This window comes from Musa acuminata, chromosome BXJ2-4 (genome assembly GCF_036884655.1).
Source record: "Musa acuminata AAA Group cultivar baxijiao chromosome BXJ2-4, Cavendish_Baxijiao_AAA, whole genome shotgun sequence".
Classification (NCBI taxonomy): domain Eukaryota; kingdom Viridiplantae; phylum Streptophyta; class Magnoliopsida; order Zingiberales; family Musaceae; genus Musa; species Musa acuminata.
Genome location: NC_088341.1, coordinates 356,592 through 371,941, shown reverse-complemented (window position 1 = coordinate 371,941; position 15,350 = coordinate 356,592). Strand labels below are relative to the sequence as shown.

At 40.8% G+C, this 15,350-nt stretch overlaps 3 protein-coding genes across 5 annotated transcripts; 1 reads left to right on the top strand and 2 right to left on the bottom strand.

Annotated features, from left to right (window-relative positions):
- Positions 1-1,594: 1,594 nt before the first annotated feature.
- On the bottom strand, positions 1,595-4,959 carry LOC103980444 (pentatricopeptide repeat-containing protein At2g13600-like). Of its 2 annotated transcripts, XM_065102492.1 has the most exons (3): positions 2,590-4,959; positions 1,945-2,128; positions 1,595-1,846 (listed from the first exon to the last, which is right to left on the bottom strand). In XM_065102492.1, exon 1 carries the CDS (start codon positions 4,937-4,939, stop codon positions 3,176-3,178), a length of 1,764 nt encoding a protein of 587 aa, XP_064958564.1. In that variant the 5' UTR covers positions 4,940-4,959; the 3' UTR covers positions 1,595-1,846; positions 1,945-2,128; positions 2,590-3,175. The 2 variants fall into 2 exon arrangements, with proteins under 2 accessions (XP_064958564.1, XP_064958563.1); XM_065102491.1 differs by having other exon boundaries at positions 1,945-4,959.
- Positions 4,960-9,376: 4,417 nt separating this feature from the next.
- LOC135609343 (basic leucine zipper 23-like) lies at positions 9,377-11,046 on the top strand. 2 transcript variants are annotated; one of them, XM_065102489.1, is made up of 2 exons: positions 9,377-9,661; positions 9,927-11,046. In XM_065102489.1, the coding sequence occupies exon 2, from the start codon at positions 9,992-9,994 to the stop codon at positions 10,604-10,606; it is 615 nt and encodes a 204-aa protein (XP_064958561.1). In that variant the 5' UTR covers positions 9,377-9,661; positions 9,927-9,991; the 3' UTR covers positions 10,607-11,046. The 2 variants fall into 2 exon arrangements, with proteins under 2 accessions (XP_064958561.1, XP_064958560.1); XM_065102488.1 differs by having other exon boundaries at positions 9,378-9,661; positions 9,924-11,046.
- Positions 11,047-12,464: 1,418 nt separating this feature from the next.
- LOC135609342 (probable auxin efflux carrier component 1d) lies at positions 12,465-14,630 on the bottom strand. The gene is made up of 6 exons (XM_065102487.1): positions 13,739-14,630; positions 13,572-13,657; positions 13,318-13,475; positions 12,868-12,944; positions 12,714-12,784; positions 12,465-12,621 (listed from the first exon to the last, which is right to left on the bottom strand). The coding sequence occupies exons 1-5, from the start codon at positions 14,605-14,607 to the stop codon at positions 12,718-12,720; spliced, it is 1,257 nt and encodes a 418-aa protein (XP_064958559.1). The 5' UTR covers positions 14,608-14,630; the 3' UTR covers positions 12,465-12,621; positions 12,714-12,717.
- Positions 14,631-15,350: the final 720 nt, after the last annotated feature.

Here is a 15,350-nt window from a genome sequence, read left to right as displayed (position 1 = left end):
GGGTGGTATCAATCCCAATTTGATGGACTATAAATCTAAGGAATTTGCTCGAGCCATCATCAAAGGCAAATTTGAGGGGTTCAATTGCATTTGAAAATTCTTGAGAGTGCAAAGGCCTCTCCCATGTTAGTTAAGTAGGTATAAGATGCTCGACTCTTGACCAACATATTATTGACATACACCTCTATGTTTCTTCCTATTTAAGGTCTTATTGATTATTCTTTGATATGTCGCTTTGATATTCTTGAGTTTGAAGGATATTACTTTATAGTAGTACAACCCTCGATCAGTAATGAATGAAATCTGTTCTTTGTCCTCGGTACCATCCTAATCTAATTATAACCCAAGAAGACATTGATGAAGGTGAGCAGCTCATGACTAGAGGCCGAGTCGACTAGTTAGTCAATTTGAGTCACTAAAAAGCTATCTTTTAACTTGCTTTGTTTAGATCCGTATAGTCAATACATATATATCATTTTCCTTTACTTTTTTCTCACAAAGGCTATACTGGCAAGCTACTTTGGATAATAGATCTTGTGGATGAAATGAGCATACAACTTATTGGCTTCTTCCTTAATAATGGCTTGTCGATCCAACGTAAATCTTCTAGGCTTCTATCGAACATGCTAGGAATGAGCTTCTATTGTGCTATGGCTTGGTCAATCCCAGGCACATTGCTTGTCATCCATGCAAAGACTTTTGAGATATGGCATAGGAAGTTAATGAGCTTGATCTTCTTCTCTTTGGTCTGAGCCATGCCATTCTTGACTGTTTGGGTGATTTGGGGCATTGGATCCTTGGGATCTAGCTATTGAACAGAGAGTGAAATCTCTTGAAGCAAGATCAAGGTCACCTAACATTGGTGGGACTCACATATTTTATTAATTATCCTTTGGTATATTACTTTGACTTTCTTGAGTCGAAAGGATATGACTTTACAGTAGTACAACCGTCAATCAATAATTAATTAAGAATGCTCTTTATCGTCTGGTATCATACTAATCTAATTATAACCCAAGAAGATGTTCATAATGATAAGTAGCGCATGGCCAGAGGTTGAGTTAACTAATTAGTCAATTCGATTGTATCTTTTTTGAAATTATTATAAGTCATTAGCAAAACATAGTTTTCATTCTTCTTTGTTTTTTCAACAAAGTTTGTCTTATCATCTTGATTATTATGATTATAGTAACATTCAAAAGGAGTAGTAGTATATATTTTGTAAACATAATATTGTATTTTAGATCTTTTAGAAATTCTATCATGTCTACGACCTCGACCAGACATATATCATAAATTTCTTTCTTTTATCAATTTAAGGATTTGGAGTTGGATAGTGATTGAGAAAGACGTCATAGCTTAAATTGAGTTCTAATACCAAATGTTAAAATAAATAGTTAATTTGATTTATTATTCTATAGGCCTTTGATGGATACAATAACCTTGTCGATGCCTTTATAAGTTTAATTTTAACATTTTTGTGAGTCCTAATTGTTCTTGGTTTCAAGTATTAATACAAAAAAGAGAGAGAGAGAGAGAGAGAGAGAGAGAGAGAGAGAGAAGGCCTCGAGATCACATGATGCAACAAAAGCAGTCAATTTAAATGGTCCATCTCCTTCGTTTAGGAAAGTCCGTAGGACATTAAACGTGCAATAAGAAGAAGAAGTACAAGGAGGAGCAGAGTTTATTGGTTGCAGACGAAGACAAGTTGATATTATTAGATACTAGCAGATACAGTAACAATGACCGCCAAGGCAATTGGTGTAGCAATTTTCATCACATTTGCAGTCGCTGGCAACGATGCATGCGCCTTCTTGGACTTGAGCAGCCATGGCGCATTGGACACCTGCAAGGAGAGCAACAGTGCCGTGTCAAAATCCACTAAATCATTAGGCAGAAACAATCCATGGAGAAGAGAAATGTATGCAATCCATGGAGACTCACCGAAGGCTATCACCAAGAGCATCAGCAACAGACATGCTGTGAGGATAGCCTTGTTGGCCATGTTCGCTTGTTCCTGAGGTGATGTTGTCTCTCGAGGATTATAGAGTAGCGATGGAGGTATTCTACAAAGAGATGGGATGATGGGTATCTTCTGAAGATTCAATATCCTGGTGATCAGACGCACCTAAAGATTTGATTCATAGAATCAGAAAGCACGAGATATGACGATGAAAAGGGTATAAATAAGGCAACTCATCAAAACAAATCTCTAATGATGGACTTGTACCAGATTGCACCCCCCCATTTCTTGTTTCGATCAAAATGCCCTAAATGAATCATAAAAAAAGACAATAAATGTTCTTTGACTCAGATTTTTAGACCTGAACCAATTTTGTACATGAATCGAACTAGATCGGTTCCTCTAAGCTCCAGCTGCTATTTGATTATTCAATTGATTTACTAGTGAAGAGTTGTTCAAGATGTAATGGCTAAAACATAACGCTAAAATCTTGCATTTTTGTTCTTCCTATTGTCTTATACCACCACGTAGAATTAGTTTTGGCAGAAGGGTTACCAGAGACTGCAATACAAAAATCTCCATGTACGTAGCTATGAAGAACAAATGAATTAGAATATCGATACGACCTTTGCAGATGCATTTTTCTTTTTTCTGCTCCATAAGTCATTCAGAGTACATAAATCTGCCATCAGAGCAGTTCTGACTCTATGCATCTGTTTGTCAGCAAACCTTTTCCTGAGCTGCTCTAGTAGTCATCAGCACTTCATCCGTAACTGTGTTTCCAATACCCTTATTGCACTTGTTGCCTTTCATGACAATCCTCAGTCGATATCCATTTCCACACTCCCCAACTCCTGCTGACCATCCATGTTCTTTGAAGTTTGGTGCACCAAGCAAAGTCATATTGCTACATTGAGGGTATAACTATAGCAGACTTGAACATATCAGTATGAAGTACACTTATATCTATTACTTGTTCTGATGCTCTGTTAACCAGAAAATGTTAGTGACTTGAAGCAAGGAAAATAAGCTTGTCAAATGCCAACAACATCAACCATAACAAATGCGGATTGAGCCCTACTGTTAACTGCATTGAATGGTGGGAGTAACCTCAAGGGAATAGTTGCATCACCCACAGTCCATTGAGTGCTAATTAAGCCACTTCGTCACCCTCCAACATTACCAACCACAGTATCTGCAGCACACCAGAGATTAGGTCTCTGCATTATGTGCATCACCTGATGTAAAAGAATAAACTTTTCCCCTGATTTCAACCCAACTACTCCCAGCTACTTTTTGAACTCCAATTGTAGAGATCTTATTTCTAACCTTGAACACATCATCCCACTCTTTGTTAGCAGCATACAGATTCGCGAGAAGCACATAATTGGATGAGTTCATTGGTTCAGACACATAAAGTCGTTTTACAATGCGCTTTGCCATGACAAGATTTCCACGGCTTTTGCATGCTCCAAGTAGTGCTCCCCAGAGTATAATGTTAGGCTCAGTCGACAAGGATTGAATAATAACCTCTGCTTCTTCCAGTAATCCTGAGCGTGCAAATAAGTCGACCATACAAGCATAATGCTCAGCTTGGGGCTCACATGAGTACACATCAACCATGTCATTGAAGATGCTGCAACCCTTGCGGATGAGCCCTGCTCTGGAGCATGCAGTCAAGACACCGACAAAAGTGACATGATTTGGCATTATGCCGTTCAGGCGTAATTGAACCATCTCATCAAATAATTGTAGGGCTGTGGTAGCTTCTCCGTTCTGAGCAAGCCCACAAATAACACCATTCCAGGAAACGATATCCCTCTCAGGCAAGCTCTGGAAGAGTCTCAGAGCATCAGTTATCTCACCACATTTTGAGTACATATTCACAATTGTGCTCCCTACAACAACATCAAGTTCCAACCCATTCTTAAGAACAAGGGCATGAAATTGCTTTCCAATATCAAATGCATTAACATTTGCACAGCAACCAATCAAAGTACCAAAAGTGAAAGAGTTAGGCTCCACTTCAGCCATCCGCATCGAATTGAAAACCTCAAAAGCATCACTGATATGGCCACCCACCTCTAGACCTGAAATCATGATGGTCCAAGAAACCACATCTGGATCAGTCATATCATCGAACAATTTCATGGCCGAACTAACAAATCCTCCCTTCGAGTACAAATTCAACAAAGCATTGCAACAGAAACGATCCATAATAAACCCGGCTCTCACGACCAATGAATGCACCTGCATGCCTTTGCTCACCGACGAGCAGCTTGCAAGTTCGTTCATAACGGTTGCTAAAGTGAACTCATCCAGTCGAATTCGATCCCTGACCATCTCCACGAATATCTTGATGCATAATTCGCCCATCCCAGATTTAAAATAACAATCTATCAATACATTCCACGACGTCAGGTCCCGGTGACCCATTTCATCAAACACCTTCCTTGCGTCACACATCTCACCCGCGTCCCCGTACATCCTCAGCAGATTGGTGCCAGCAAAAGGGTCTGAAGTCAGCGACGCGACCTTCACCATCAGCGCATGGAGCTGTCGCCCCCCAGACAGATCGCAGCAAGCGACGATCGTCGAGCAGGTGAAGTCGTCGGGCCTGACATGACTGCGGGCCATGCGGAGGAAACGAGCGAAGGCTTCCCGGACGCGGTGGATGCGGACGAGACCGCAGATGACGGTGTTGTAAGAGTGAGCATCGGTGGCCGGCATGGCGTCGAATAGGTCGATGGCGTCGTCGATGCGGCCGGAGCGGACGAAGCCAGAGAGGAGGGTGTTGAAGGAGACGAGGGTGGGGAGGGGCATTTGGAGTAGGAGGGAACGGGCGTGGGACAGGGCGCCGCATCGAGCGTAGGCGCGGAGCAGCAGGTTGCAACGGTAGGCGTGATTTCGGAAGCCAGATGTAAGCAAGGCGGCATGAAACCTTTGAGCTTCTTTCAGCAACGTCGTCTTGCTCATACAAAGAGGTGCGGAGGAATGGATGCAATGGAGACGCTCCGCATCAAACGTATTTATATTTTTAATATATAGTTGACGAACATATGAAATGTCTTGAATATTTGATTAATGATAGATGAAAATTTTATTTTAAATATGCATTGAGTATTATTTGTAAAATTATATTTCAAAATTCTTTTAAATTTAATGACAAATTTACCATTCTAATATTTTTAATATTCATTTAAAAGTATATATATTTTTCTTTTAAATAAATATATTTATTTAATCTTATAGAAATTTTTTATTTTACCCAAATACATAATAAATAAAATATAATCATATAAATAAATATAAATAATTTTTAACATAAATAAATAAAATTTTATCTTTATAAAAAATCATATTGATTTCTCACTAAATCATTTTGGCAATCTTATAGTTTTAGATAAAGTCAAAGAGTACCTTGAAAAACTACCCCTAAGTATTGTCTTCCTCCCCTTCTACCTTTCGCTAACTTAAGCATCGAAGGGGTCAGGAAACCCCCTGATGCAGACCTGGTGTATAGAACCATTGTCAGCCAAGAGACAACACCACTACCCGAAGATGACCCAAGAATCAAGAGAGAACCTCGCAACCAAGCAAATCTCAGTTCCTTTACCTGACCTCACCGCTCCCAGGCCAAATCGATCTCTACGAACCACCTCCCTTACAAACCTCTTAAGTTGGTTTGCTACATCAGCATTCCCACATCAGAGGAGACATGAGGATGAACCTGCACCTTAGTGAATCAACTGTGTCGACTCGCGGTATCAATGACATATTAGATATGATTTGAAATTTTTTTAACAAATACTAATTTACATTTGAAATATACACATTTCAAATATATTCTCAAATACACCCACGTTTGCATTAGTTCTTAAAGCTAAAGCTACTTTTTAGCTCGTGGTAAACAGCATGCGTTGTGTGCCACTTGGGATCCCCTCCAATTCTAGGAGATGCATTCTCCCTCTTTATATATATATATATATATATATATATATATATATATATATATATATATATATATATATATATATATATATATATATATATATAGTGCACTTCATGATGACACGACACCTATTTGTCACAGTCAACACCTATTCATTACATAGTTAACACTTCAATATCATGTTTTGACATTTTAATATTATATGATTGAGATGACATCATCCGCTAAATGTTACCAATCACATCACGGCTGTTGCACGTTTCCTGGATTCGATGTACCTCGGAGAAGTGCATAACTGCCCCCCGATATCAACGTGTATCTTTGAGCATAATGGTCTTTAAATCATATCATAAATGGCTCTCTCAAGTATGTTCATCAAGTCAAAAAAAAATCACAAGCTTTTCGTATATTTGACTTAAGAAGACTTGATATTTAGTTGACATCTCATTCCCTAAAAATCTATAGAGATTCCATATTCTCCAACAATAATCAACACAAAATATGATCTCGGTTGGCTCATCACAATCAGATAATTACTTTTGACTTAGCAAGTACTAATAATGAGATTTAACTTTAGAACATATATAAGTGATGTATCTTCATGAGCAATAACTACCCCTCATGTTCCTAACATTTTCATAAAATCATATCGTCAACATTCAATGTCGTATGTTAGACATGGCAGTATGTTAGACATAACACCATCCCTCGAATGTTATATATTTCCTGGATTCAACACAAGATGATTTCATTGGGACCGAGAGAAGTACATAACTATTCTTGACATCAATGCGTATATTCATGAGATAACGATCCTGAAACCACACTATAAAAGGCCCCCTCAGATACGTTCCTCAACACGCTAAAAAACTCACAAGCTCTTTTGTACATAGGTTCCTCAAACGTTAGTCAATGAGATTTAGCATTCATCAACAACAATCATAGATAGAAAGAAAAAAAAAAGACCTTGGTTAGCTCCGAATTAATATCCCAATCCAACAACTATATTTTGGCTTAAAAAGTATTAATTATGAGATTTAGTTTTAGGATACATATAGGTGACGTATGTTCATGAGGCAAACAGAGCAGTCAATTTAATATGCATCTCCTTCATGTATGCAAGGCTATTGCCAATTACACAAACAACAAGTACGAGGAGCAGTCGAATTTATTGTTTTCGGATGAAGTCAACTTGACACTACAAGTTACTAGCATTTTCCACAGACACATCGATGGAAAATGCACCTCGCGATACAGTTTCCACAGTTGCAATCCTTGTCAAAGTTGCATGTGTTTGCTTGGACTTGAGAAGCCATGGCGTCTTGAACACCTGCAGGAAAGCAACGATGACGTCTCAAAACCCACTAGGAAAAGAAACGCATGCAATGCTCGGATAGAATAAATAGACTCACCAAAGGCCATTGCCAAGAGCACCAGCAACAAACATGCTATGACAATTACTTTGTTGGCCATGTTGGCTTGTTGTTCTTGAGTTGATGTTGTTGTGTCTTGCTGATGATGGGACTTTATATAGAGTTGTGATGGAGGTTCTATATAGAGATATATAGAGATGATTCATGTCTTCTAAAGATTTAGTATCATGGTTGTCAATGCACCTAAACGATGTATCATCAACGATTTGATTCTTAAAGGCTATTGCACGTTCCTTGGATTCGACATAACATGATTCCATTAGGATCGGGAGAAGTGAATAATCACCCCGATATTAATACATATCTTCAGTCCTAAAACTATATTATAAAAGGCCCTTTAAGGTGCGTTGCTTAACACACTAAAAAAATCACAAGCTCTTTGTACATTCGACTCAACAAGACTTGACATTTGGCTAACATATTATTTCCTATACAAACTTAAATATCAGAGAAGCGATGCACCCTCGACATAATTTTTAGAGGGTTTCGGATCCACAAAGAGTCTATAGAGATTCCATGTTCTCCAACACCAATAAAAGACAAACATGAAATATGACGTTGGTTGATATATATATATAGTGAAAAGTGAAAGAACTATCACACAAATAAAGAATACGTCAAGGCAAAATATTCTATGTTTCAGTAAACTCTATATTTCACGGCCCAACGGATTTATATAATCCCCATAGATATACTACATTTAATATAAATCTCTCTTTTCAAAGAGAGTCTTTTAAGAACCAATAATTAATTTGATTTATTTTCTATAAGCTTTTAATGTGTTTCACCTTTTGATACAATGAACTTATTCACGGTGTCTTGACAAGTTTGATTCCAACATTTCTCCCCCCCCCCTATATATTTTTTTAGTATATCGATCACTTATTCACTCGTCTTGACATAAAATAACTTTTTTATTTTTTATATTATCTCTTATAAAATGAAATCTTGTATTAACATACTTCGATCTTTCATAGTAAATCGAATTCTTGGCTAAGACAATAACTAATTTGTTACCAACATAAATCTTGGTTGACTTCTCCTACGGTATATGAAGTTCTTAGATTAGTCTTCTTAGACATATTGGAAGACAAACACAAGAAAATGTTGCTATATATTCTACTTCACAAATTGATATAGTAACGATTTTTTTTAAAAGACCATATGAGTGTAGCTTCATCGAAATAAAATACATATATGGTTGTACTCTTCCGATCATCATAACTTCTAGCTCGGTCACTGTTACTATTTCTAATGAGCTCCAACCTTTTTGATAATAAATAGAATATGCCATAGTTGATTATCCATTTAATATATCATAAAATTCTTTTAATAATTTTTAAATAAAATGTCTTCGTAACTTCCATGTATCTACCTATTAAACCAACTCCAAATAATATATAAGTCTAGTGCATGTCAAATATATTAAATATCCAATTAAACTTTTATAATAACTTATATTAATCGATTTATCTTCATCATTCTCGATCAACTTGGTGTCATATTTGACAGGTGTATTAGTGGGAAACAACACCTACCCACGAGAGTTACCAATATTACCACCTCGTGCGAAACCATAAAACATCATCGCCAGAGCAACTCGCCCACCGTAGGATCATCGAGACGGGAGAACGTTTCAGTGAATCCAATCCCTTCGTTGCAGGTCATCAACCCTCCCAGTCCACCATGTTTGCCGAGCATCGTTTTCTCCGACAACCTCCGTCTCGGTCTCTCTTCCCTGCTGTCTCCCTTTTCTCCTCCCAGTAGACCAAAACTGCTTCCTTTTTGGGGCGCCTTCAACCTCTAGCTAGCTCGTGTTTGCCACGAGCTCCCTGCAACCATTAACATACTCCGCCGAAGCATCACAATCACCATCCCACCCTCCACTATTTTCTCCATTGCCGAACTCGCGTGGGGCTCAGTCGTAATTTCCTGCCTTCCTCCGATTGTCGTCAATTAAACCCATCGACGCAGACAACACCAGTTAGATTTTGTTTTCTTCTCAAAGAAATGTTATTTGGATTAGAGGAACAAGTCAAAATAGAAGGCCGTGGATTCACGTTGGATCGTAGATCATATAAAAGCTTGCATTTTTATTGCAATCAGTCGACTCGGGGATGAGAAAGAGGGCACCACGGAAGGAAGCAGTGAAAGGGAATCGTGGCGTCGATTGCTTTTCGTTTTCTACTCCCATCAAATCGAAACCTCAAACCACTTTGTTTCTCGCCCTTTCTTTACCAGATTCCCTGCGCCACCCCTCCCCCCGAAAAAAAGAACTCAAGGATAGAGTGGAAAAGCTGCGCCTGCTTGGAGGTCGTCTCCCTTCCCTTGATATTGGCTTTTGGATTTCTGCGCCGTGGTCGGATTTTGTCGCTTTTCCTCGGCTCCTTGGGTCGGTACTACAATCTCGCATGAAAGGTGCCGTCTTTCCGTTCGTGTTTCTGGAATGGGGATCGTCGTCTTCTTGATTTAGGGTTCTGTGCGATCTTTGTTGTTCGCTCGATTTCTGGGCCTGTTCTTCTTGGATTCATATAGACGGGCCTGAGTTGATCATCTCAGTCGGATCCGATTGCAGCAGCGGTGTTTCCCTGATTCATATATAGGATTGGAGTGTTGCCGGGGAATTGTCTGGTTGCAGCAAGCATGGATGACGGGGAAGTGGACCTCTCGAGCCACTTGCTCCTGCCGAGCCCCGAAATGACCCAGAGCTTCGACGAGTTCTTGCGAAGGACCACCACATGCACCCACACCCACACATGCAACCCCCCGGGCCCGGCCGCCGCCGCGCACACCCACACATGCTACCACACCCACACCCAGGTGTTCTCGGCGGGCGAGGAGGAGGGGCCGGGCGAAGAGGAGCCGAACAAGTCCCGCCGCAGGCCGCTGGGGAACAGGGAGGCGGTGCGCAAGTACCGAGAGAAGAAGAAGGCCCACGCCGCCTTCTTGGAGGAGGAAGTCAAGAAGCTGCGCCTCCTGAATCAGCAACTCCTGCGACGGCTGCAGGGGCAGGCGGCGCTGGAGGCGGAGGTGGTCAGGCTGCGAGACCTGCTGGCGGATCTCAGAGGGAAGATCGACGCGGAAGTGGGCGGCGGCTTCCCCCTCCTCCTCAAGAAGTGCAGCCCTGCTGGTGTACACTGCGACAGCAATGGCCAGTGCGTGGAGGTGATCGACTGGGAAGGAAGCTGTGTGCCGGTGGTGGTGGACTGCCAGATCGATCCAAATGGGGATGACCGAGCAGAACTTGGAGATCGTTGAAGCCGTGTCAATTCAACAAACAGCTGGGAGCATCTGAAACATGAATCAAAAGGTTTTGATCTCTGTCTCCGTCCTAGCCATGTTCCTGAATCCGAAACATGAATCAAACAGCTTGTAAGAAAAATGTTGTATTTTATGATGATGGAGTAGCATCTATCAGGCCAATTCAGTGGAAATCTTATATGTACAGAATAAGTAATCTTCTTGCTTAGAAGAGAGAGAGAGAGACATAAAGAAAGAGTAATATCCACATTTGTTTTTTGCTGCTGTAATGGAGTGGTTGAATCGATGCCTCCCTCTATAGAGTGGTGGTGATGAAGTGTTGCTGAGTGTCCAAAGAGGTGAAGGCATAATAAATACGTGTAGCGACTCCCTTTCTCTACAGCAATGTTGTAATATGGTGTTGCATAAGTGCTTGATTAGAGAGAGAGTTGGATTTACTGCTTTCGCTTGTGCAGCAATTCACAATGACTCCAATTTACTGTGAGGTTTGCTGACCTGTTGTTGATGTTTCATAATCTCCTTATGCCGAAAACAAAAAAAAGAAATCATAAAGGGGCAGTCAATAATAGATTTATTACTCTGGTCGGGCAAATCTGCATATCCTATACGGAGTTGTTTGCACCACCACCAAGACAAAGGGACTGTTGTGATCAGCATTGTTTCCATGAACCAAAGGAAGAATCTTAATGATTAGATAAACAACATTACATGCGATAGCTCTTTTTGTTGTACTCTTCTTGCCAGAGACAAGTACAGTAATGGAGAACACAATGATTCTTATTCTTTTTTTTTACATTACAGGAGAATAGAATAATTCTCTCAGACTCAATAATAATGATTGCACGGACAAAATTTTAACATCACATAGATACATGTCCCTCCCAAGTACCAATTTCTTTTCTTCTTTCTTTCTTTCATATGCATACATATGAATACTAATTATATTTAGGTATTACATATTCTATACATTTATTTAACTTAAAATGTATTAATAGTAATTATATTTAGAAGTGGTTATATAATATATATAAGTTAAATAAATGTATAGAATATGTAATACCTAAAATATGTCTAATATATTTTTTTATATCATAAATGCTTCTAAAAGGTATTAATATAAAATTAGAGTTTTCATTAACGTTTTACTGACTATACCTAACATGAAGCACCCATCATGACATACATGAAAGATTTTAGTGTTTGGATTGGTGGAAGCTTAAATTATATATGTACACAATGGACGTGGATCTGATTATAGATTACTCAGAAGCACTTTTTTTCTGGATTTTAATTCAACTAGTCTTGTTTATTAATGTGAAGCATTGGACACGTAAGGTTTCATAAACCAATAATACATAGAGTCCACTTCTGGTGATACAAGATTGATTTGGACATGCGATGGGGACAGTAGAAAGCTGCTGCTTCATAAAATAGAGTTGCGGCAGCAGATAGTAATGGAAGATTCATTGCTCCAATAATATTTATTTATTTATGATCAGATCACTGAAGACCAATAATTGTTCTTGGTGTTGTTGATTTAATTCATCCCACAACATCTCTTTAGGTCCAGCATGGATCATCATCATCATCAAATCGCTTGATTTCAACTAAATTTCACGCAAAATTCAGCTATAATTGTTCTTGGTGTTGTTGATGATATATCGGTCACAAGTCAACTCTTTCTATCAAATTTACTTCATGCCTATTATTATGTGATGAATCGGTTTAGTATTATTATCTTAGATGTTCATCAGTGGGTTTTTTTTTGTTACAATCAATCACACATTCCTTTTTCATTCAGATAAGTGTAGTATTTCTTTCTCATGACCAAACAATAATCTGTATAACCCATTATTTCCTTTCCTTTGTAAAATTCTTTTCCCTAAATCTTCTTCTTAGAAAAACAAAAAAACAATAATCTTCTTCTTCTTCATGAAACATTTCATGTGTAATCAATCAATGGGGGATGATCATCATCATGCTCTAGTCTTTCTACCAGAAAACTCCCTCACCTGCAAACAATGAAGGTAACTAATTAGACAAATCTTTCGTTCTTTACAATATGAATTCTGCCATTCGTTTCATCTATATATTATGTATTTACCTTTCTACAATCCTAGTAATATGTAATAGATGATTGTGATGGGAAAAGATGCAAATGTGCCAACGATGACCCTGCAATACGATCAAAGACTGACTAATTAGTGATGATCATGTAATCTATCAAATATACAACATCATGAAGTTAGTTTCCATACCCTGTGCTCATGATCTCCGGATGCACATTATATTCTTTTGCATAAACAAATGATATTACAGCCAGAGGAAGAGCAGCCTGCGATGTTGAATCCAACACACCAAGTTAGACTAGACGAGAGACTCATTAAGCATCCCACTAAGAATCCAAGCATTAAACTAATAGCTTAGTCCTCCCTCTCTTTTTCTTGTGGGATTGACTGACTACATGTAGGTCAAAAGAAAGAAATAGCTGATCATCCCCCCTCTATTGGCATAACCATTAAATCCAAGAAAAAAAAGAAGAAGAGGGAAACAACTTGTAAAATTCTTTTTTCTAAATTTTCTCAAAGGTAAATTATATATAAATATCATCATACTAAGTATAAATTTATAGAATATAAGGTTTGGAACCCTCAACTTAATCTTCAGTAAAAGGAAAATAGAACTGCTTATAGAAGAACATCACTGACCTGAACAATCCCTACATGTAAGAGATCACCATGCAGCCCTACGGCGAGCGATGAAGCGGCCATGACAGCAGGTCCTACCAGGAACCTCATCGCCATGGCTAAGCTCGCAACAGAATAGCCACATGAAATGAACCGGCTTTGTTGTGCCATGAAAGTACCTGCAGGTAGGTATACGTGGGTGGATTCATCATTCTTTTATATAGGTCGATGACGGTCTTCCGTAAGCATTATTGCTTATGCTAGTGAATGCTTACCTACGCTGAACGTGGCCAACCCTGTTGCCGAGACAGAGATGATCGCCACTGAGTCGTCGATGATGGTTGGCAGCTTGATGCCTTCCCTGCCATATGTTGCAGAAGACGTAGTAAGAGTTACCGCTATATATGGAGGAGACGAAAGCAGCAAGTGTTTGTTTCGAGACCTGTATGCGATGAAAGACCACACGAGGCCGAGCATGCTTGCGTGTATGCTCGGAATCTTTAGGATCTTCTTCGCGGCCATCAGTAGAATGAGCTTCGCCGATGGCGCCGCCATCGCTGCTTCTGCTGGAGGTGGCGGCATTGCCGCTTCAGTGTTCGTGTCTGCATCGCGATCTCCCTCGGTGACCGGCACGACTGCGGACGCGTTGATCTGCTGGTCGCCATCGAGGACGGTCAGGACGACGGCGGCGGGGGCGGCGGCCTGCTGCTGCTTGGCGACCAGGGCGCGCTGCGCGGCCATGTACTCGAACAGGAACACGACGAGGACGTACCAGAAGGCGAACTGGAGGACGACGATCTGGACCATGAGGGTTCCGGACATGGAGCCGTACATGCCGCGGAGGATGGGCACGCCCATGATGATGGTGTTGGGCAGGGTGGCGAGGGAGAAGAGGGTGACGACCCAGGCGAGCGAGCCCCGGGCGCTGAGGCGCGCCCACAGGGCGAGCGCCGCGAGGATGGCCGCCTTCTGGATGGTGTCGGCGGCGATGAAGCGCAGGTTCATGGCGTAGGGGTCGTTGGAGGAGATCATGCGGAAGATGAGCAGCGGCATGGCGAAGAGGGCGACGAAGTGGTTGATTCCCGCGCACTGCTCCGGCGTGAATGCCCGGAACCGGACGGACGCGTAGCCGAGGCCCATGGCCACGTACAGCGGCGCCATGGCCTCAACCACATGGTACAGACTCGACTTGGAGATCATCTTCTTCCTCTCTCCAAAACCCAAACCTTTCTTGTGACTGCATGCATGGCGTTCTCGTTCATATATATAGGGCACTCGTTGGGTCAGCAGGAGGAGGAGGAATCCCACCATTGATCACCCCCTGATTTGGACGCCATGCGAAACCACCAGCACTACCGTAGTGGGGAAACCAAAGAAAACAACATCACTCCTCTCTTTGTTGACTCCCATTTTCCACGAAGTGTAGCTTTTGATTAGAGACTTTACAGCCATACGTAAGACCAAATTCCAATCGCAAATGTGTTGGTCGTGCACTGGTTGGCGTAGGAGGCTTCGTTAGGACAGCAGACCTCAAATTTTGACTGCGAGCAGCGTTAACTCAAAGTTGGGGTGGTGGAGTTCTCGTGGTCATGAACGGCATGGGACGTCCATGGGATGGATGTTTCATGCATGCTTCCACAGAATCCACCATGTAACTCGAGTTTGGATCGTGGTTTCCGTAGGGCCACTGACAGCCAAGAATGGTTTGCGGCTTCTAGATTTGCGTGTAGTATGAGCACCGAGGTGTGGTTGCCACCGAGAATCCATAGGTGAGATGGTTGGCATTACAAAGGCTAAGGGGAGTTGATTCATCTTCTTCTATAATGATCATGCATCCATCATCCATGTGATGTGTGATATAGATTGTGATGAGTCCCTGTGTTTGGAGATGTAATCAGGTGGTGATAAGGATTGTTTATTAGGCAGTGGTGGGATCGTAGGCAACTTCTGATGAGACAATGGTATTAACAAAGGTGGCTGGGAAAGTTTTCAGTCGATGCCATTTCTGTTTGGAATACAAACACGTAGAGATGATGTCTAAATCCAGTGACTAC